The sequence below is a fragment of the Aquarana catesbeiana genome, linkage group LG01 (assembly GCF_042186555.1).
Source record: "Aquarana catesbeiana isolate 2022-GZ linkage group LG01, ASM4218655v1, whole genome shotgun sequence".
Lineage (NCBI taxonomy): Eukaryota > Metazoa > Chordata > Amphibia > Anura > Ranidae > Aquarana > Aquarana catesbeiana.
In genome coordinates, this window is record NC_133324.1 from 752,645,433 (window position 1) to 752,669,795 (window position 24,363).

General features: G+C 41.6%; 1 protein-coding gene across 15 annotated transcripts in view; it reads left to right on the top strand.

Annotated features, from left to right (window-relative positions):
- Nucleotides 1–24,363, top strand: part of RAPGEF2 (Rap guanine nucleotide exchange factor 2) — a 396,941-nt gene that overhangs the window by 363,494 nt on the left and 9,084 nt on the right. For 12 of the 15 annotated variants that reach the window (XM_073605965.1, XM_073605972.1, XM_073605900.1 and 9 more), the window contains 10 exons: nt 1,260–1,417; nt 6,572–6,812; nt 7,790–8,173; nt 9,405–9,616; nt 10,922–11,045; nt 13,886–13,909; nt 17,017–17,240; nt 20,897–21,076; nt 22,079–22,231; nt 22,510–22,729. In XM_073605965.1, coding sequence (XP_073462066.1) covers nt 1,260–1,417; nt 6,572–6,812; nt 7,790–8,173; nt 9,405–9,616; nt 10,922–11,045; nt 13,886–13,909; nt 17,017–17,240; nt 20,897–21,076; nt 22,079–22,231; nt 22,510–22,729 — 1,920 coding nt within the window. The remainder of the gene's footprint in view (nt 1–1,259; nt 1,418–6,571; nt 6,813–7,789; nt 8,174–9,404; nt 9,617–10,921; nt 11,046–13,885; nt 13,910–17,016; nt 17,241–20,896; nt 21,077–22,078; nt 22,232–22,509; nt 22,730–24,363) is intronic. The other 3 variants (XM_073605923.1, XM_073605941.1, XM_073605948.1) reach the window with 2 other exon arrangements.

The following is a 24,363-nucleotide window of genomic DNA, read 5'->3' on the forward strand; positions in this document are numbered from 1 at the left end:
TGGCTTATATAAATATATTATGAGTAACTGTTGGTCAATTCATCCAATAGTTCTATGTCTATTGTTGGTAAAGCTTTTAGGCCAAATCACCTCCTGGCTTCTTATATCTCTGGATGTAAGATGGGGACAACCATGGTTTAGTTCATACTTTCTCTGTCATTTTGGAGTCTTAAGCTAGGTACACATGGGCCAAAAACTGTTGGTTCGGAAGTTACCGGGCTGTTTTCGGCTTGTATGTACAGCTCCTCATCAGGCGCAGCTGGTCTCACGACCGTCTTCTGTAGAACGAACACGCTGGAAAACCAGCAGGCTGCGAGCGCTGATCACTATGTTCTGGCGTTGGGCTAGTTTCAATCTTGGGTGGATTGACCCTTTAGGGAACTTAATAATCCTTCTAATCTGACAAACTTCCTTGAATCTGGTGCAGTTTGTGATGTACAACGTGCAGATCGATTTAAGGTAGAAGTCACTTCTTGCAGACATTTTTAGGAGAGAAGATACTATTGGCTAGTGTGGTTTTTGTGGCTGATAGCATATTCGTCTCCGGAGATAAACCCCAGCAGCAGGAATGAGTTCACTAACATTAAATACTTATTGCTTTCAGACACTTTCAAAGGTGGGTACACACTATAAGAAAATCGGGGGAGCAATCGTCCGGTTTTCCTCGATGTTTCACAGCAAGTCGGAACCGAGGCAGTGTAATGTATGAAAATTCTCGTACGACAAAGACTTTTTTTTATTTGTTTCTGATCATGCGCAGTCTTTGTTATATGATTTTTCGGATATGAAAACGGTACGCATTAAACGCTCTGTTCACGTACGAGAAAAATGTTGGCGTTTGTCCCTTCGAGAATTTTAATTTGCAAAGTCTGAATCGTATGTCAAAAGTTGTGTACACAATATCAAAATTGAATGATCATGCCTTGTACGAAATTCTTCTTTTGATTTTCTCATAGTGTGTACCCCCTGAACTTGGGGACTTTTGGGTAGTAGGCTATCACTGGGAATTCAGTAGATCATTTTTGTTCCATAGGCTGTTGTTCTTGCATTATCTAGTCACCATCTCACCTACATCTGTTTTATATGGATAAACAAATTAGTTTAATAACAATAAGCCATCATTGCCTCTACAAAAGAGTTTGATGAAACATAAGTAATATGAAGTAATCAAAATCTTCTGTAGCAATGGGAATTTGTGAATGTATACACCAAACGTCAGGTGTGCACGAAGATCTTATTTAAGTGTTTTTTTTTCCCAGCGACATTGGAATTGGCCAGTCTCAAGATGACAGCATTGTTGGTCTTCGACAGACCAAGCACATGCCAGCTACACTCCCTGTCAGCGGGACACTGTCATCCAGTAATCCAGATCTGCTGCAATCTCACCACCGTATCTTAGACTTTAACACCACTCCAGGTGAGAATCGCTCTTTCCTATTTTGTCACAGCACCTTCCCCCATCTGGGTTTATTTGCCTATAGCCTTACAGTGGCATTCTCAAGGAGCCACCAATGTTGATCTGTTTTCATTAACTATGCTGATTGCACGAGTTCTCTTTCAGCAGCTGCTTACTTATGCCTATGTTTATTTTTCCACATTTCAGGATATTTTTAGCCTACTTAATGATAAGCTGTACATCATTTAGTCTAATGTAACCTCTTTATTATAATGGATCTTGCTGTTGAATGGTCTGGTAACATTTTACAGGGGATTCCTGCAAGCTACTCCAAATGGCGAAGCACATAGAGCTGTGTGTCAGATTTAACCAAACAGAAAAAAAAAAATCTTTAGATTTTTATTTGTCATGATCTCACGTTGTGATCCTTGTCCTTCTAAATTAGTAGTGTGTGTAATCAAAGTGGAATCACTGTTTTAGTGTCAACATGCCACAGAGGATCATGTTGTTATGTTCAGAACAATGCATATATAGATTATGTTTTGTGTGTATGTACTTTTCCACCACTGGACTGCTTGTATATTACAGGCTGCAACTGTGGAAGGGTGGGTGTCATGCTGTAACAGTGGGAAGATGGAAGGATTTAGCACAGTTGGTGTTTGACGATACAGTGGGTCTGAGGCTAATAGTTGCTTTGTAGGCTGTATATTTGAAAGCATTACCAAAGGCAAGGTCCTGTGACACCCAAGGCGAAGAAATCTAAATGTGACACCATCCTCCATAGCTGAGGTGGTTGAAAATTGCATGTTCATATGTAATGTAAGCCTCGTGCACACAGAACGTCGGGTCACTTTTAAGGATGTTTGACTTCTTTTTTTCTGCCTTTAAATGCCCTTTCTATTAGTCGTTGTGTCCTTGCACACGCCATTTACAGGCAGAGAAAAAAAAATCCAGAGCCAAGGTGTGCTGGAAAGGAGCGTTTTGCCGCAACAGCCTTGCCCAACTCGCCTAAATGCGGTTAAGCACTAGGCATGTTTAGCGTTCATTCAAATGGGCAGAATAAAGGTGGGAATGAGGAGGGGAGGGGGGGCACCAGCAAGGTGAGTAGTTGTGCTTTACAGTAGTAAGCAGAAGAGAAGGAAGATGGAGACAAGTTGGATCAATGATACAAGAACATCATATTGTTACAGTACATTTTGGATGTGTGAACCAAGATGACCATTTAGTGAGGAACTTTGCCATACTTACATTTTTCATGGCAACTAGTCTCTTCATCTTGCATTGGAGTTTCAGATCTGCAATTGTACTGGAAATGGAAGGGGCTTCTGACGTTTTCCAGAGTTGGATGATATTTACTTTTGCCGCAAGTAGTAGATGTATAATTGCTACCCGCGATCCTGATGGGAATTTCTCTATCCCAAGATGTAGTAGTGCTAGTGAAGGGTTAGGAGCAGGTGGGGTGTGGGATATTGAAGAGATCAGAGCAAATATCTGTCTCCAGTATGAGCATATGGATCTGCAGAACCATTAAATCACGATTTAAATCACTAGTAAAAAGGCTTGATTTAAATCAACTCAATTTAAATCATGATTTTTAAAGAGCCACTGTCATCTCTGTCCCGCAGCAGCTCATCCTCTGATCCACTGTTGACTCACCGACAGTCCCATTCACTTTAATGAGACGGCTGGTGATGCGGCAGTGACACAACAAGGTGAGGGATGTGGCGGCAGCAGGTGAGTGGATGTCCACTAACAGGCGCTGCCATGATGGATCTGAAATTACAGGTGCCCTTTTAATGTAAGGACTCATTCTTGCTGGTAGTTAGAATCTTTAATATTTGCAAACAAAATGAAGGTTTCCTATTTAGAATAATAAGGGTGGTAAAACAGCGATATCAGAACCGGTTTTAGGTTAATCACATATAGTTGGAGAACTACTCAAATTATTTTATTTAATTAAAACATTAACATTGCCAGTGCCTATTATGTAAATATTGCAGACTATACAGCCTCATGCTACATAACCAAGCTCCATTTCATGCTGAATAAACTAAGTTATTAATGTATCTTAAATAGAAAATCTTTAGGTAGATTTTTACTCCACAAGCATTTTATTAAAATAAATTTGATTTTTAATCAAAAAATCTGATTTAAATCAAAAAATCTGATTTAAATTAAAAAAAAATCCGATTTATTTTATTTTTTTTTAAATTATCGACTTTTATCCAACCTGATATTAGACTTGATGCGCCTAAATGCATTTGCAAAACACGGCTTTAGATGTGATTTTAACGCCCAGGCTCCAGGGGAGGAAATATTGTCCTGAGACCTTAGGAGTATGCTAGCATTTATTATAATTTACAGCAGGCATTATCTGCAGATGAAGATGATACGTGTCTGAAGAGAACTAGTGGGATGAAAGGTTACATTATCGCTAAATTGGCCAATAAATATTATAACACACACTTTTCCTGCTTTCAAATACCTATGAGTATTTGTAATGAGCAGAACCACACAAAATACATTCTTTGTTAAAGCACCAAGCTATACTTAATAAGCTGCAGGTGTATTCACAGATCATGCAATAACAAGTAGATGTAACAGGGTCATACTTTATGTGAAACAGTGCTACGGGGCTCTAAGCTAGTGAACTGTTTGAAGTAGGTTATTGTATTTAAATCTATCTTTTGATCGATACCTGCAGTCAGTTAAAAGAATAGATGGTGGTTAGGGATTAGTTTTTCTCTTTAATTGCAGCTGTGTTTTGTGCAGCTATCTTCCTTTTAGCATACATTAAATCAGGGGTAGGCAACCTTTTGAGCACAGTATGCCAAAAAATATTTTCAAAGGAATTGAGAGTGCCGATTTTATAACAAAAAGTCAACTTCACACTCTCAATCACGAAAAGGATTTTTTATAAAGTAAATGCTGTAATGTAATGTCTGTCTCCCCACTGAACCATCTTGTCATCTGTCTTAACACTGAACTTATCTTCTCATCTGCCCCACCACTGTACCTCCTGCACATCTGTCCCACCTCTGTTCCCCCTGCTCATCTGTCCCACCAATGCACCTCCTTTCACTTCTGCCCCACCGCTGTTACCCCCCTGCTGTTCTGTCCCACCGCTGAACCCCCTTCTCATCTGCCCCAACACTGAACCCCCTCTGCTCATCTGTCCCACCACTGTAACCCCCTGCTCATCTGCCCCATCACTGTAACCCCCTGCTCATCTGCCCCATCACTGTAACCCCCTGCTCATCTGCCTCATCACTATAACCCCCTGCCCATCTGCCCCATCACTGTACCCCCCCTGCCCATCTGCCCTATCACTGTACCCCCCCCTGCTTTTCTGTCCCACTGCTGAACACCTTTTCATCCCTCCCACTACTGTACCTCCTGCACATCTGCCCCACCACTGTACCCCCTTGCTCTTCTGTCCCACCACTGTAACCCCGCTGCTCATCTGCCCCATCAATGTACCCCTTTTCTCATCTGCCCCATCAATGTACCCCTTTTCTCATCTGCCCTACCACTGCACCTTTCCTGCACATCTGCTTCACCACCATATCCCCATGCTCTTCTGTCTCACTACTGAATCACCTTCTCATCTGTCCTAACACTGAACCCATCTGCTCATCTGCCCCACCACTGTAACCCGCTTTCTCATCTGTCCCACCAATGTACCTCCCTGCACATCTGTGTCACCTCTGTACCCCCTGCTCTTCTGCCCCACTTCTGTTCCCCCTGCTCACCTGTCGCACCAATACACCTTCTTTCACATCTGCCCCACTGCTCTACCCCCCCTGCTCATCTGTCCCACCACTATAACTTCCTTCTCATCTGGCCCAACACTGAACCCCCCTGCTCATCTGCCCCATCACTGTACCCCCCTGCTCTTCTGTCTCACTGCTGAAGCCCCTTCTCATCTACCCCATCACTGTACCCCCCTGCACATCTGCCCCACTGCTGTATCCTCCTGCTCATCTGTGCCACCTCTGAACCCCTTCTGCTAATTTTCCCCACTGCTGTACCCTCTTCTCATCTATGATATGCGTGATATGCAGAGTGGTGGAAGGAAGCAGGGATGAGACACGGCTTCCTGCCCTGGCACACTCATCCTGCTGATCCACGTCTCGCATTCAGTCCACGTGCTTGTATGGGATGTATGGGATATATGGAATGTATGTGATGTCACATACAAGCATCTAGAAGGGATGTGCAATGATGAGCTCAGGTCAGGGGTATTTTCTAAAAGCAGTGGGCCTGTGTGCAGGATCATAAGTTGGGCCCCCGCTGCTGAGAAAAAGTGCAGCGCTCTGCGCCACAGCAAGAGTTGGGTGTGATTTTCATTGCACTGAATACTGGGTGTGTCTTATAGGGACACAGAGTGCTGGGGTTCAGTAGTAAGTGACGCAAAGGTTCAGGAATAATTTTTAACAGTTCCCAGAATCTCAAACGTAATTCCACAAACTGTCACCTGACTGTGGTTTTCTCAATCACAGTGAAATCCCTTCTTTCTGAAATTTGTAGTGACAACCAAGCGAGTCATCTCTGTGATTGGCTTTAGCAGTGGCCAACAACAGTCCTCCTTCACCTGGAAACAGGGACCCCCCTAGCAGAACTGCACCCAATCTCTTCCCCATCACAAAAGCTGACAATCGCAGCTACAATGCACAGTGACTCCCCCTCAGTGCAGGTGTGGCGTGGGGAATTCTGAAATTGGAATGCATTAGTGTCTCTCTGTCACTTCCCTGCACTGCTGGGGAGGGAGTCAAGTGCCGGCAAAAGAGACTTTGAGTGCCGGGGGTTACCTACTCCTGCATTAAATCATGAAACTGGTTTTCATGATGAGGTAATCAGATACATGTTGTGGTTTTTGACTCAATAGTGCCACACAGTGGTAGCATTTGTGATTTTTTTTTTTTTTTTAGTCCTGACTTGTGTGCATTTACTGTACATTTCAAGATTCCTATTAAGATTCTTCCTTCTCCTGACAGCAAAATTTATTTTATAAGATAAAGAAATGTACTTTGATCAGTTTTGTTTCAAGTTAATTTAGGAAAAAATAGTTATTGTTGCAAACTGAATATTACTAATCAAGAAAACACATATGTGCCTTTCTGTTTTTACATCTGATTTACTGATATACTGTATCTTGAACTATAATTTTTCCAGATCTACCTGACCAGGTGTTGCGAGTTTTTAAAGCTGACCAGCAGAGCCGTTACATTATGATAAGCAAAGACACCACGGCCAAGGAAGTGGTTATTCAGGCTATCAGAGAGTTTGCACTTACTGCTGTGCCAGATGCTTACTCTTTATGTGAGGTTTCTGTCACCCCTGAAGGTGTTATCAAGCAGAGGCGACTTCCAGATCAGCTTTCAAAGCTGGCAGACAGAATCCAACTGAGTGGAAGGTAAAGTAACATTATTTATTATTACCGCAACTACCGATGATCTTTCTGAGGAGATATTACCAAAGTAGCGTAAGATGAGCCAAAAGTAACAAAAAAAAAGCACTTTGTGCTAAAACGCTATAATACTTCTGGGTCATCAAGTCAAAAAATAATTTTATTTTGCATGTATGGATAGCGAATTAAAGGAAAAGTTCACTTTTGGGAACATGTTACATGTTCCACCCATTTTTAGGGCGGAACATGTAGCATTCCCAATCCTGCAGCCGCTCCCCAATCCCGGCACTCCCTGTGACAGCAGGCTGGGGATCCTCTCCCTGTACTAGCTGTCACCATTTGAAAATAGTGCAGCTGTGAGGGGCTCCACCCAGGAGGCCGCGTAGTTGATTCACAGATAACTGTGAATCAATGAACTACAAGTGCCGACATCCTTTGCTGCTGTCTGCTTGTAGTTCTCCGTGAACTTCTACGGCTCTGTTGAGCGCTCGAGTAGTTCTTTGAGTCTTCCTGTTGGTGTGCCAAATGCCTGCCTGTTCCAGGTTTGGGCAGACAGCACTGATGGCCTGTAAGAGTCCTGCATGGCACTTGCAATCTGCTGATCGCAATTGCAATGTTTTCGAGGCTACTACAAAAAAAATAGTAAATGCATGTTTTTTTTTTTTTACCTGCAAAAACATGTGAATTTATAGTTTTAAAAAAGTGAACTTATCCTTTAAGTTAAGGCATACAGATCATTGTGTATATGAATATATATGTACTGTATATACAAATAATGTTCTCTGCACTACACTGCAGCTTGTTTAAAAACCAATGTGCATTCTCAGTTCACAACATTTATTTATTTTGTTGCCTTCACATAGAATATTTCTTTAATAAAAAAATGCGGTTATTTTCTGTGGTTTTATAGATCAGTGAAGCTATTTTGTAATTAAGGAATTATGTCATTCTTAAATAACTAATAAGAGTCTTTATTTTTGTAGGTATTACCTTAAAAACAACATGGAAACAGAAACCTTGTGTTCAGATGAAGATGCCCAGGACTTGCTGAGAGAAAGCCAGCTTTCCTTGCTTCAGTTGAGTACCATTGAGGTGGCTACACAGCTCTCCATGAGGAATTTTGAGCTGTTTAGGAACCTTGAGCCCACAGAATACATTGAAGATCTCTTCAAACTGAAGTCAAAGATTGGTTGTACCAACCTCAAGAACTTTGAAGATGTAATTAACCAAGAAACCTTCTGGGTGGCTACAGAAATTTTAAGGGAAACCAACCAGCTGAAAAGGATGAAGATCATCAAGCATTTTATCAAGATAGCACTGCACTGTAGAGAATGCAAGAACTTCAACTCTATGTTTGCAATCATTAGGTAAAGGATTGTGACAGATACTTATAGTTGCTCCCTAATGTCCACTATATGATATGTAAGGCTTGTTAAAGTGTATGTATCTCCTAACAATGAGCCTTCATATTTGTTCCTTTTTGGTTTGTTAAATATTCAATTCAAAGCATTTTGTTACATTTGTTTGAGAAGTGCAAAAAATACCTTTTGATCATATTAGGTGCCCTGTGTCCTCTCCACACTACCTACGTTTACGCAAAAGAGGTTGCTTAGCCCTTCTGTTTCCTATCCTGGACTACAAAATGTTTAGACTTTGTTATACAGATCTGAGAGTGTCAGTGTTTGACCAGTTTAGCAAAAGAGGATGGGAGAGCTGACACCCACCACAGAGAAAAAAATACTATGTTGGCAACCCACTCAGTGCATTTCTGACAAATCTATAGGTATATTTCTCTACTTGCAGGATATTTAAAGGGACACAACACTGGGAAATATGCAGAGGTGTGCTGTATTTTTATTTTTTTTGTCTTGATAGACACTTTAGAAGTTGGTTAAAGTGCTACTAAACCCACAACAGTAAAATCAGTGTGTGTATGCAGTAAAGTATGCTCGGTATACGCAATGTGAAACTTAAGGGGTTAATCTTGGCGCATTGTGTAAAAAGGCTGTTTGATCCTGTCGTCTCTGATCCTCCCCTCCTTCCACTGTCCTCTAATAATTTCCTGATAACACAAAGTCTATGGAGTCAGGCTACACATGCTCAGTTTTGTGTGAATTGCTAGGGAGGCTTTTTTTTTTTCTTGGGAGGGTGCATGTGATCAGCACAGGGCCAATCAGCACTGTCCAGACAGAGAGTCAGGGGTCTTTCAGTCTCATAGGACAGTCAGAAAACTCCTCCTACAAATTTTAACCAGTGCTAGGCGGGATACTGATAGAAGTCACAAGACGGCTCTAACTACTAATGAGAAAAGATATTTAGCAGTTTATTTACTAAAATAATTGCATTTCCATGTTCTGTGTACTGTAGGTGGCCAGATATAGTGAATGCAGGGTCTTTGGTTTAGTAACACTTTAACAACCTCATAAAGACCCAGGGATTGCTATTTCTAACCTGTGGTTACTGGTTGCAATGTAGCCCAAGTAAATGTATCAGGAAGAGAGCAGTAACGATCTATAACTCTTTAATGCAGGGAAGCTATTATGTGTGGTGTTTCATATATTTGCATATTAAAGGTAGTTGATTTTTGTTTGATTCCAGTGGCCTAAATTTGGCTGCAGTATCTAGACTAAGAACAACATGGGAAAAGCTGCCTAGCAAATATGAAAAACTTTTTCAAGATCTTCAAGACCTTTTTGACCCATCGAGGAATATGGCAAAATATCGTAATGTGCTGAATAGCCAGAACCTACAGCCACCTATCATCCCATTATTTCCTGTTATAAAGAAAGACCTAACTTTTCTACATGAAGGTACTCACATTGCTGTTATTTTTTTGATATTTTTAACAGTGTATATGCTATTTAATTCAGTACTCTACATTAAGGCTTCACCTACACTGGGTACTCAGCCCCTGTGCATCAAAGGAGGCACAGGTGTAGTATCCAGCCCCACTGCCTGCAGGCTGTCAAAGCCAATGACAGGCTAAACATTGCCACTGCTGGATGCTGTACTGAGTGGTACTCGTATTTAGACACTATTTAGTGACGTGTGGCTGGAACATACAGAATACCTGAGCACAAGGCTACAATTCTGTAATAAAAATGCAAACTAGGGAACCTTGCGTCAGACTTCACAAATTTTTTTTCTTTAAATAAAAATGGTCAACATTTTCAAAAAATATTTTTAAAAGCGGACTTAAATTAATCTGTAAAATAAGTTGTCCAAAATTCCCCATCATACGTCCCTCTCCCCCTTTAAAACTTGTGCAAGTATGCATTGGTTTTCTTTTTTCATTAGGGAGCTACTGATTTTCTTACTGTCTTTGACATCATCAGGATTGTAAACAACTCTCAATGGGTGGGCAGGCTCTTGGAAATCAAGGGAGCAGCATTGATTCGCTAGGAAAGAGATCAGCGTATGCATGTGGAAAGGGAAAGAAAGGGCTGAGAGATAGGCAGTGCTGGCAATCCTACTTTTGGATTTCAGTTCAGCTAAAGCAGCCCATAGATGATTCAATTTTCTTTCTTTCCACTATGGGAGACGGGTATCAACTTGGGTACAATCAGCCTTGCCCATGCAGGGATCAAATCTTAGCTGATCCCTGCTGAACCGGCCAAATTTAGATCCTTGTATGGCCAGCTTAATGCAGTGTTGTCAGCTTAAACAGAAAGTTAACCCACATGGATCGAAATTTGGCCAGTTCAGCGGCCTTTTGTGTTTTGCCGAACAATCAGTGCCTCCAGCTATAACCAGCAACACTGTATTCTGACGGCAGGGAAGTTTGCCTGCTGTCGGAACACAATAGCACAGCGGGAGTGATTTGGGAATTGGGTCATTTTTTTTTTCCATTCAACCAGTGGGTTATAGCCAGCCTTAGCCCACTGGATTTCTGGCAAAATAAATAGGTTTTTTTCTGTACTTGCAGTGTTTTTAAAGGGATATATACTGTCTATATTTTGATTTTTCATTGTGCCAATTTCAACTCTCTGGTGTCTACCATAATTGAATTCTCAGTTTCAGGTGAACAGACTTTTTGTGGCGCTTTGTTGCTTGGTGCCTGCCTTATTGAATAAGCCTAATTATATTTACTGATTGAATATTTTTTACTCAACCAGGAAATGACTCCAAAGTGGAGGGGCTTGTGAACTTTGAAAAATTAAGAATGATTGCTAAAGAAATCCGGCACGTTGGTAGAATGGCTTCTGTGAACATGGATCCTGCCCTAATGTTCCGAACAAGGTACTATGTCAGGTTTTCTCAGTTAAATGTGAATGCATACTTGATTTCCTCCTGAACTGTGGTATGTAGAGATTAGGCGACAGAAATTCAGTGAGGGTCATTTTGGTAATCTGCATGCAAAGCTACTCTGAAAGTATATTTTTCCCTCCCTTCGCTCCCAGGCCAATTACTTGATGTTTTAGGAATTCCCTTCCTCTAGTATAGTTATCAAGAATTGTTTCATTATTTTTCTCTCCATCTTGGGCCTAAGTAGAGTTTTGTGTAGGTTACATTATTTCTCAGCTGCATTACTACCAATGGTTTTGCACTGAGTGCTGCCAAACCACCTCTTCTGGGGTCCTACAGGCTCTCTTTGCTCCTCTTTTTCTTGGTGGGCCCCCATAGAAAGCCACTTCCAATGGGGCCAAACTGCAGGCTGCCTCCCGAGCTGCGCTGCCTGCATCCATATGACACAGAGAGCATAGTTCAGCCCCGCTCTCTGCTCACAGAATTTGATTGACTGCAGCAGGATCCAATGCCTCCTGCTGCTGCCTCTGTTAGCAGAGAGAGCGCCGCTAAAGACAAGCACAGCGCTGGATCCAGAAAAGACTCGGATAAGTATACAGGGGTGAGGGGGACAATACCGATACAGAGATATTTTTTACCTTTAATGCAGGGAATGCATTGAGGAAAAAAATGTCCAGCATTTACAACCACTTTAATTGTGGAACCTGCTCTTTAAGATGACCCTGTTGCTATGAAAGGGTAAGTTCACCTTTTACAAAAAGTAATGAATGCACATGTTTTTGCAGGTACAAAAATGTCAGTTTGTTATTTGTTTTCCTCAGCCTGCAGAGGGAAGTAGATCAGGTGCAATGTCAGGCTCCTGTCAGACACTTGCTTCAGCTATCTGCCCATACAAGTGCATCTGGAAAGTATTCACAGTGCTTCACTTTTTCCACATTTTGTTATGTTACAGCCTTATTCCAAAACGGATTAAATTCATTGTTTTCCTCACAATTCTACAAACAATACCCCATAATGACAACGTGAAGTTTGTTTGAAATCTTTGCAAATTTAATAAAAATAAAAAAAACTAATAAAAAAATCACATGTACATAAGTACAGCCTACACCCTAATTTACAGCCTTTGCCATGACACTCAAAATTGAGCTCAGGTGTTTTCACTGATCATCCTTGAGATGTTTCTACAACTTGATTGGAGTCCACCTGTGGTAAATTCAGTTGACTGAACATGATTTGGAAAGGCACGCACCTGTCTATGTAAGGTCCCACAGTTAACAGTGCATGTCAGAACACAAACCAAGCCACGAAGTCCAAGGAAGTGTCTGTAGACCTCCAAGACAGGATTGTATCAAGGCACAGATCTGGGGAAGGGTACAGAAAAATTTCTGCAGCATTGAAGGTCCTAATGAGCACAGTGGCCTCCATCAGTAAATGGAAGAAGTTTGGAATGTGAATACTTTTTGTATGCACTGTACCTCTGTATAGGCTTTCTGTTTGAAAGCTGTAGGGAATGTTGATGAACTACGAGCACTCACCAGCACCCTCAAAGCTGAGAACTACAGGCTGTCTGCTGCAGTGGCAGACAGCACTGGTAGTTCATTCATTGACAAATTCCAGTTCAGGCAGTCCCCGAGTTACGAACGACTCCTACTTACGAACGGCCTCAAATGCTGGCCACTTGTGCTCCACGCTGGTCCTGGATACCTCCGGACACATCCCATACTGCACTACTACATGTACTGCATGGCTAAAAGAGCCCCAGATAACATAACAAGTGCCCGGAACATCCCACATCCATGCACAGGCGGACGTTACACTTATGAATGCAGTGTTCCGACTGGAAGTTACTAAGTATGAACTCAGGCGTGTTCGCACACCCCACGTGCAGAGCCCGCCAGGAAGTCGGCACTGCACAGCGTTAATCACAGGCAGTGAGACATTTCCTGATCTCTGCAGCCGTGCATCGGAACAATGTCTCACTGCCTGTGATTAGCGCAGTGCAGTGCCGACTTCCTGGCGGGCTCTGCACACACGCCGGAGCTCATCCTTAGAAGTTACACTTACAAATGCAGTGTTGCGACTTACGAACAACTTTGACTTACGAACAGACCTACAGTCCCTATTGAGTTCGTAACTCGGGGACTTCCTGTATATAAATGAATGACATGGCTGTGCAGCCATGCTACATCTGAAATCTGACAGCGGTTGTGGGGAAAGGATCCCATGCTTGCTCTCACAGGGAAGGGGGAATTGGGGGTGCAGTGGGAGGTTGCTGAACATTGTTACATGTTACACCCTAAATACGGGTGCAACTTGTTCAGAAAGGTGCACTTATCCTTTAAGTCTTTTCTCCTACAATACGTGTAGTAGGAGCATGAACACAGATCCACCATATGCTTTGCCTTGCAAGTTGCTATATTCTGAGACTGACGGTTTTCCGTTCAGTTTGTACTCCTCAAATATCAGCTGCTAAAAGGGGATGTTTTGGCACTACTCATTTTGTAAATGTATTTGTATATGATTATTGAGGTGACTGGATTGTGGAAAGAAATGGTAGCAGCAGTGGACAATTAGAAGTATGGAGATCATTAATAAAAACACATCATATAAAACTCTGTATGGCAAATACAGCTGTGTGGAGCATAGGTGTCTCTTGTAATGAGATCCTGAAGAATAAGTCAATTAACTTCCCATACCTTTTACCGATGTCTGTTGGCTTCTAGTGTGTCTTGTCTTGAGGACTGGGCCTTTCTTTCTGAGCTTGTGATCTTTCTCTCTCCCTTTTCTCTCCGTCTTTGTACCTGTGCTTCTTCCTTCATGGCTATCACTTGCAGGAAGAAGAAGTGGAGAAGTTTGGGGTGAGTTTGTTGATGGCCTTAATGCTTACTGCTCATAGTTTCATTCTGCTCATTCGCATTTCCCCCTTCCTTTTGCTTTTTTGCTTTTTTTTTTTTTTTTGTACCTTTTAACCCTCTGGCTGGCAGACTGCTGATTTACCCAACCCATGCTCTTATATCCCTCCATTTAAAAATTGATTACAGCCAGAATAATCCTTGTTCAGGGATCTATAAGGATGTGCAAGCAGATGATAACACACTGTTGCCGTAGTAAAGATAGGATTTTTATTTTTTTGGAAAATGTCTTAGAGACATAATGCATAAAGCACAACCAATCGTCAGATGTGATGATAAAAGATTTTTGTTGTTGTACTTGGGTGCCCTTTACATTAGGCTTTTTTCAGTGTAAAGCAGTGATGTACAGGAACCTGTGTGAAGCAGTCAGAATTCAGCAGCCTTGAAGGTGCAGACTAGTGGAAGCTGAATTTTTACTGGATATCGCAGCATGCCTTTATTTATTGCACGCTATACTGCAAAATGAGCCCACATTGGTTTACAATAACTTTCAGTTATAGTTATCAAAATGTCAAGATAATTATTAAACTATCAGTTTAATTCGATGTTTGGATGCGCAATTCTGATAGGAAAGTTCGGATAGGAAAGGTAAGTGGGAAAAATAAGAAGTGGGTAATTACAGTAACAAAAGGGATTGCTTTATTCTTATCCTTAATAACTAGAAAAGGTCCATGTTGCATGGTGATCAATCCAACCCTCCTCATATACTAACTGGCTACTTTACTGACCACAGAACATGAGTAGTTAACACAGTAACTGTCATTAAGCCACCCACCAGCCACTTCTCAAATTTCATGACCGCAGTTAAACCATCTTTATTTTGCAGCATGAGCTTTTCTTTTTGACAATTATATATTTATTTGTACTCCTATAGTGAATGGTGTGTATGGCTTAGTTTGCACTTAAAAGAACTACAAGAGCTTTCTAGTAGCAAATCTATTAGGGGAGGATTTAAGTTCTAGGTTACATATTCTGGGATGTATGTACTTTTCTTTGAATATTTCCTAATTAATAGAGATTTAAAGCAGTATTAAATCCCAACCAAAAAAACGTATTAGATTGCAGCATATCAGTCATATGTGGTGGCTGCATAAGTTTCCTTTTTTTTTGTCTTTTTTTCCTCTGTTTTCACCTGGTAATCTGTCCATTAACACACCTCCTCTATTAGAGTGCACCCGCTCTGGATAAGGGAGCACAGAGGGCACATTTGGACAGCAGCATTGTCAGTCTGGGGAGGGGAGTGTTGGATGTACTAGCAGATTTTGATAGATACACTAACAAATTGAAGCCAAACTCCAGCTCAGTGTTTATAAGCAGTTAAAGGGCTTGTAAAGTCAGAAGGTTTTTTTTCTTAATGCATATGCATTAAGATAAAAAGCCTTCTGCGTGCAGCAGCCCCCCTAATACTTACCGGAGCCCCATCTTTGTCCAGCGATTTCCACGAGTATCTCAGCCATCCAGATTGACTGAGGAGACAGCAGCAGCGCCATTGGCTCCCGATGCTGTGAATCAAAGTCAGCCAATCAGGAGGGAGAGGGGGCATGGCTGAACCACAGCTCCGTGTCTGAATGGCTACACAGAGCTGCAGCTCGGCTTGGGTGCCCCCCATAGCAAGCTGCTTGCTGTCGGTGCATGCAGCAGGAGGGAGGGGCCAGGAGCATCCAAAGAGGGACCCGAGAAGAGGAGGATCTGGGCTGCTCTGTGGAAATCAACTGCACAGGGCAGGTAAGTATAACATGTCTGTTATTTTTATAGATAAAAAAAAAACAAGACTTTACAATCCCTTTTAAAGCAGTTTTTTTCTTTTGGGATACAGGTCTTACATAAATGCTGATCATTATAAGCAACCCTGTTAGTGGTGTATGGTTTGTCTCATCCCTCTAACTCCTACATCTACAGGAGAGCTTGTTCTTTTGCTTAACTGCTTGCTGACCGGCTCACGCCGATATACGTCGTCAGAATGCGCAAATTGACGTACCTGTACGTCAGTCTGCCAAAGCAGGATAGCAGGCGCGAGCGCCCGCCGCACTGCTGCTGAAGTGTGCCCGCAGGTCCCATGGACTCCGGCGGCCGCCCGCTATCACAGCGAGGAGAGGCAGAACTGCCTATGTAAACAAGGCATTTTCCTGTTCTGCCTAGTAACATGACAGAGATCTTCTGTTCCCTGTCATCGGGAACATCGATCTCTGTCATGTCAGTGGTAGCCCATCCCCCCTACAGTTAGAACACGCTGAGGGAACACACTTAACCCCTTGATCGCCCCCTAGTGTTTAACCTCTTCCATTCCAGTGACATTTATACAGTAATCAGTGGCTATTTTTAGCTCTGATCACTGTATGAATGTCAATGATCCCAAAATCGTGTCCGATCTGTCCACCACAATGTCGCAGCCCCATTAAAAATCGCAGATCACCGCCATTACTAATAAAATAAAAATGCCATAAATCTATTCCCTATTTTGTAGACACTATAGCTTTTACACAAACCAATCAATATACTCTTATTGCGATTTTTTTATTTTTTTTTTGCCAAAAATATGTAGAATACATATCGGCCTAAACTGAGGAAGAAATTTGCCTTTTTATATATTTTTGGGGGATATTTATTATAGCAGAAAGTAAAAATTGTCGGTCTTTTTTTGTTTATAGCACAACAAATAAAAACAGCAGAGATGATCAAATACCACCAAAAGAAAGCTCTAATTGTGGGAAAAAAGGACACAAATTTAGTTTGGGTACAGCGTCGCACGACCACACAATTGTCAGTTAAAGTGACGCAGTGCCAAATTGTAAAAAGTGCTCTGGTCAGGAAGGGGGTAAAATCTTCTGGGGCTGAAGTGATTAAAGTGCCTAAAAAAGAAAACAAATGCAGTAATAACATTAAAGAATTTGTAAGCTGCAATGTAATAAATGTTTGCTTTTGGGATTAATACCACTTTAAGCCAATAATGTTGCTTAGATGATATTCTCAGTGCACTCTTTCATGGGTGCTTTTGTACCAGAGCCAGTCTCCGAATGATTTATTTCATTTTTTTCCTGTCTTTTTTTCTGCAGGTCACTTAGTCAAGGGAGCACCAATGCTGCTGTCCTGGATGTGGCACAAACAGGTGGTCACAAAAAACGAGTACGTCGTAGCTCTTTTTTAAATGCCAAGAAACTGTATGAAGATGCACAGATGGCTCGCAAAGTGAAGCAATACCTGTCCGACCTGGATCTTGAAATGGATGAAGAGAATCTTCAGACGTTATCTGTCCAATGCGAGCCTTCAACAAATACATGTAAGTAACGTGCTTAATTTTCATGCATAGCTCATCACATGGAAGAAGCCTTGTTGACTTTGTGATGCTTCACAAACCTCAAGGATTGCTTTTTATTCATTAAGGAACAGTTCACACTAGAACGTGGTGCAGGAATGGTGCACTCTGTGCACGGTTTCCGCAGCACCCAAGAATGCTGGTGAGTTGCATATGGATACCATTATTGTTAATGGCATTCCAAATGCTTCTTGTAAATGCAGTGCGTTTGCAGCCACCAATTGGCATGGTACTGCAGTCCCATGCAGTTTGGTGTGCAATTTGCAAAAGTAGCGCCTACACTACTTTTTTGCGTGTTCCAGTGTGCTTGTCAGCCTTTTTGTAATCAATGGAACCTGCAAAATGGTGCACATGCTAGTGTGAACTGGCCCTAAATGTACATATTTGAAAAAAGATGCTATTGCAGAAATGTATTCATACTAGAGGTCGGCCGATATATAGGCCGATATTGGGCATTTTTTAATTAATCGGCATCGGCTGATTGTGCTGATAAAAAAGGCCGATATAACTTCAGCGCGACTTGCAAATGACTTCTGTAATAGAAGTCAATGCAAGCTGCCTGAAGTCTTCTGTGGAGTGCTTCTCTCCTCTCTGGGCAGCCTGCCAAATCTGATAAAAGAAGCTAAAAAGATACAATGTTTATACTTATCAATGGACTGAACTCTGTGTGTAGAAGCTCTCAGTTTAACCATTTAAAGACTAAGGCCCCTTTCACACGGGCACTGTCAGTTTAGCCACGTTAAAAACATATCAGTTCTTATCCGTTGCTTCATCCGTCTTCATCCGTTCCGTTAATCTCCGTTTTCATCCGTTAATGTACACATTTACATCCGTTTTTTCATCCGTTTTTATCCATTTACAGCAGTTTCTTTGCATTTAAGGAAATTACCTAGAAAGCATTGCTCCACCCATCCTACATTGCCATGCAAGAACAATTTGCCGACTACTTTCTACCTCCATCAGGAGAAGTTTCATGGCAGTACCTATATATATATATATATATATATATATATATATATATATATATATATATATATATATATATAATGCAGTGCAAATTTAAATTTATTAATTCATTAATTTGGGTATTTCATTGTGTTTTGATAGCATAAAAAGACACAAAAGCACATGATATGTTCAAAACAGTTTTAGTTTTATTATTCTGCATAACCCTTTTAAAATAAAGGTTTTTTTTCACTTTGTTTTTTTATTTGTCAAAGTATGAACTTTGAATTATTTCTTCAAAACGGAACTTAACTGATCGGACGTTGACGGACATTGACAGTTAACGTCAGTTAATATCCGTTTTGACGGATCTGGACGTAGCTTTGTACGTTAAAAAAAACGGAAGCGGAGGTTAACTGATGGTAACGGATGGTCATCCGTTTGCCCATAGGAATGCATTGTCGTCGGTCGACGGATGGAAGAAAAACGGATAGACGGTCCGTCCGTGTGAAAGGGGGCTTAATCTTTTCTGACACTTGTTGCTTACAAGTAAAAATCCTGTATTTTCTGCTAGAAATTAACTTAGAACCCCCAAACATTATATATATATATATATATATATATATATATATATATATATATATATATATATATATATAATTTTTTTTTTTTTTTTTTTTTAGCAGAGACACTAGGGAATAACATGGCGGTTGTTGCAATATTTTATGTCACGCGGTATTTGCGCAGCGGTCTTTCAAACACAATTTAAAAAAAAAAAAATACACTAATGAATTAAAAAGAAAAAACTAAGCAGTAAAGTTAGCCCATTTTTTTTCGTCCAAAAGTTTTGCTTACCTGTTTTTGTGTATTTAATATTTAAGATTTTTTTTTTGTAATCTAAATTATACATACAAGTGAACGGATTGGAGGTTTGTTTTGTTTAATGTTTAAATGTAAACAAAATTCTGTATCACTTATTACTTAAGCTTGCTTTCACACTGGAGCGGGCATGCATTGACGGTAAAACACTGCTAGTTTTAGCGGCGCTTTATTGTCATTTTAGTGGCGCCATTCGGCTGCTAGCGGGGCGCTTATAACCCAGCTAGCGGCCAAGGAAGGGGTTAAATGCGCCGCTGCCGAAGCGCTTTGAATGCGCTTCGGCAGTGGTGCACATTCATTTAAATGGGCAGGAGTGGTGGAGGAGCGGTATACACTGCTCCAAAGATGCTGCTTGCAGGACTTTTTTTTAACATCCTGCCAGCGCATCGCCTCAGTATGAAAGCACTCGGTCTTTCACACTGAGACTGCAGGGGAGCAGTTTTGCAGGTACTTTACAGGCACTATTTTTAGCCTAAAAGCGCCTGAAAAACACCCCAGTGTGAAAGGGGTCTAACTGTTAGATTTTATGAGATGAAGGGAAAAAAAAATCGGCCTAACATATCGGCCCAAAAAAATCGGCATCATATATCGGCCATCGGTCACCTCGATTTCTAAATATCGTCATCGGCCAGAGAAAAACCCATATCGGTCGACCTCTAATTCATACTCACAGTTAATAAGCCCACTTGATTAGTGGCAAAATAGACATAATATATGTTATAGCAGATCTCTTTAAGTACAATTAAAGTCGCCTAAATAGATACACTATACTAAAGCCAGGTACACACTACAGTTTTTTTTTTGTGCAACTGACAGCTCCGGTCAGGAGCCGCTGTACCAACCATGCGAGGTTAGGCCCCTTTCACACTTGTGCGACTTGTCCTGCGACTTGGGACTGCAAAGTCGCATGGCAAGTCATACCCCATGATTTCCAATGAGTACCATTCACATCTGTGCAACTTCAAAGTAGTCCCTGTACTACTTTGATCCGACTTTGATGCAAGTTGAGGTCCATAGACCTCAAATTTACATAGGTATTCTCTGAAATCGTGGCAATGTGAAAGGGGCCTAAGTTTAGCGATCTCCCCCACTGAGCTGTTGTGTTCTGACAGGGGGACAGCCCCTCCACCAGAACACTCAGATCAGGGCTCTCTGCCATTGACTGAGAGCACTGATCGGGAGTTGGTCGGCTGCTGGTTTTCCAGCACGCATGTCGGACATACACACGGGCAGAATGTCGGCCTGTATTTTTTGTACCGGCAAATGTCTCGCGACATTCTGCCTGTGTGTACGAGACTTAACAGCATCCATTTTTAATTGTCCTCAGCAGTTGTGCAGGGTGCTTAAATATGACAGTGCAGTTCAAAAGTATCAGTTAGACCCACCTCAATCTGTAATAAGCATTCAGTTACAGAATTAGACAGGACCCAATGTTCATTTGTGATACAAGTCTGTGTGAGAAGACTTGCCATGAGATATGTGGCTGTTACTCTGCCAGCATGGAGCATTAAAGTGGGAAAACAGAAAGTGGCATTTCGTTTCAGAGAAACATTTTACTGCTTTTTTACTGCTATTTTAATGCATTTCCAGGAAAGAAAATCTGTCAGATATTATAACATACAGGGGGCAGGAAGATAAAGTGATGAAATAAAAAGGTGTGAGACTTCAAATGGGCTTTTACGTTTTAATGTAAATATATATATTTACACTTATATTAGCAAAGTTGATAAGTGATTTGGTCCTTTTAAATAATGGGGTTACAAACCATTATAACCAGAGCTCAAATGTTTCCTCAGTGCCAAAAACGCCTTGTGACAAGAGATCAGGGAAACCAGACACATCACCAGTAGCACCGCGAGCAGCAACTCAGCAGAAACAGCAACAACCAGTGAAGGTGAACCAAGCATTGCAGGTGCCAGCTGTGGCTCTCTATCCTTCCAGAAAGAAGGTGCCAGTCAAGGATCTTCCGCCTTTTGGTAAGTGTTGCTGAGTTTTTTTATAGAGTCCTTTGCATTTTAAATAGCTTTAGTATAACATACATTTCATCTTTATTGTTGAGTCCATATACCTGTTATGGGTAAATGTTAGTGGCCTGAATTATCTTCTGGCTACTTATGCCTAATGCCTGGCATTGACTTATCCCCCTGTATGTGTCTCAGTCTTCTCCTTTAATGTAAACTATACTAAACATTTTGAGGACTAATCCTCAATTACAATGATTATAATCTTCTATAAAAATTTGGTATGCACGTTAATCTGTCCTCATCTACCTAAAACATTTTTTTCAGATCCATTAAAAACTTTAAATCTGGTGCAGCTGATGTATGATAGCCAATCAGCTTCTAACTTCAGTTTGTTAAATTAAGCTTTGGCAAAAAAACCTGGAAGCTGATTGGTCTCTATGCAGAAGTTGCACCAGATTTTGCACGCTGCAGTTTTAGGCTGAGTTCACACATGTGCAGTGCGAATTTCAGCTCCGTTTTCTCTGCGAAGAGAAAAACAGCTGTTCAGCGGTTCCTCTCTGTTGTAGCTGCGGATTAGTGAGCAGGGAGAGAGGGGAGTTGTAGTGAGGAGAAGGAGAGAATTTGTGTTCAGAACGGAATGCATCCGCAAATCAGATGCGTTCCTATAGAAGATAATGTGCTTGTGATTCACACTGCAATGCCCAGAAAACGCACACGTTTTTTGGGCAATGTGCAGTGCGAATGCAATGCACATATGTGAACCAGATGCATTCAAATGAATGTATTTTAAAATTTCTTGCAAATTGGATGCGATGTAAGCCGCATCTAATTCGCATAGGTATTTAGTAAATAACCCCCACAGGCTTTAACACATAGCTAGTTCTGTGATGACATCTTTTTCTGCATTCATCTGCTAATTGATGCAGTTAATTGCACTCCTCCATCCACCCTATGCCCATGCCCAAAAAAAACACCCTACACATAGTTTATTTTCATATCTGTCTTTTCTGTAAGGCATCAACTCACCACAAGCGTTAAAGAAAATTCTTTCCTTATCAGAAGAAGGCAGTTTGGAACGACACAAGAAGGCAGCAGAGGACACTATATCCAATGCGTCATCACACCTTTCATCTCCTCCCACCTCCCCACAGAGCTCTCCAAGAAAAGGTAATAAAGCATTCTGAAAATGAAAGCAGTTGTATAATATTGTGTGAATACACTGTACACAAGGTGTAAACTTCTGAAATAAGTAGCAGAGAATCGTATTCTGTGTACGCTTTTATGTAACCTAAGGAATTATACCATGAAGAGCCTACATTATGAGTCTACCTGCTTTATATTTGCCATTCTGTTGGCTCAATCCATACAATTAAATATGACATAAATGTACCTTGAAAACCTTGTCATTGTGACCCTGGGTTTTCATAGCTGTTTTTATCTTACAGGGTATTCCATGCCAGCAAGCGGCACTGTGGATAATTTCTCTGATTCTGGGCACAGTGAGATTTCTTCCCGCTCCAGTATAGTCAGCAATTCCTCATTTGATGGCATGCACCTCCATGACGATAGGCGGCAGCGACATTCAGTGAGCATTGTGGAGACTAATCTTGGTGTTGGGAGGACAGACAGAAGAACTGTAATGGAAGCCGAGCCTTGCTGTATGGGGTATGCATCTCTCTTTTGCTTACATAGGACGTACCTGTTTGTTCAATATTTAGTAAATAAATATATTTTTTAAAATAAATGTTATTTTTGACCATTATGGTTGTTTGTACAAGCCCATAGCTTTAAGAGAACTATAGGTGATAGTGAATGCAAAATTCTTCAGGGCTTGTACACACCAGCAGGGCATGTTATTATCTGTATAATGTGCAGCCTCTGGTGTACACTGGTGTGAAGGAGCAGTGCAATGTGTTTAGAGTGCTTTGCGCTGTTTGTTTTTTTTTAAATGTATTCAAATATCACAAAAATTACATTTCATTCTGTATGCAGAATATTGCAATGTAATGTAGGGTGTTGAAATGAACTGCATAAAAATATAGCACGTACTACTTTTTTTTTCAGCTCACATCACCACAGCATGGTGGTGTGAACCAAACGAATAACAAAATAAGGCAAATTGCCATGTTTGTACAATGGGACTACGTTTGGTTAGTGTGCCAGTTTTGTCACTTTTTGAGAACCGTACCTTGGCCTTACATCAGTGGGACTGGCTTGAAAGGTTTGCTTTGAGTATTGATACCTGCATTTGACACTCGTTTTGGCATGTGGCAATGTATGTAGTTACCCAAAAAGGTGCTATAGAGGGCTCAGGGCTGTGGTCCATTCCTATGGCAACCAGACTCTGGCCCGACATGACAGGTGAAGTTTGGTCCCTTCTTTGGAAAACGTTGCCTTCTGCCTCTGCCATCTGAATCTATTCAGGAGTATGACCCTGACTCTCCTAACCTCTTTGAGGAGGATCTTAAAAGTGTGAGGCGGATTCAGGAGAGGACCCTGCAAAGGAATTTTCTGTTGCATTTTACGAGACACAAGCTAAGGCTTCACACCGTATACTTTCTACCATGAGCTCAATTAGTGATGTGCTGCATATTTGCCTTTGTGTAACAGCACCACCGTAATCTGCTTAGCCAAACAGGCTCTTATAGGCACTAAACAGCTGTCAAAATATAACATTACCTCTGCACACACAAGCAAACTGTGCTTTGCCTGAAGATTGGCCAAGTCTTGACAAGGTATTTTTTCCCTCCAAACATTCTTTGCCGAGTTATATCCCATGAACAAATTGTCTGTTGCTGGTAGTAAATCCTGTTATCTCCGCTCTCAACAAGGACCTTAAGCTGGGTATACAGATACTGAAAGTCGTCCAGGTCAGCTGGAACCGGATGACTTTCGCTTAGTGTGCACCGCTGTCTGCTCATCAGAAGCCGGTCTAATGATCGGCATCTGTTGAATGGTCATGCTGGAAAACCAGCATTCAGTCTTGTGTATTCTAACGGTAGGGGGGAGTCGTCCACTCCCTCCCTTTCTCCTATCCTCCCTCCCTCCTCTCCCTCCCTCCTCTCCCTCCCCTCCCTCCCTCCTCTCCCTCCCCTCCCTCCCTCCTCTCCCTCCCCTCCCTCCTCTCCCTCCCTCCTCTCCCTCCCCTCCCTCCTCTCCCTCCCTCCTCTCCCTCCCTCCTCTCCCTCCTCTCCCTCCTCTCCTCCCTCCCTCCTCTCCTCCCTCCCCTCCCTCCCTCCTCTCCTCCCTCCCCTCCCTCCTCTCCTCCTCTCCTCCCTTTCTCCTCTCTTCTCCTCCCT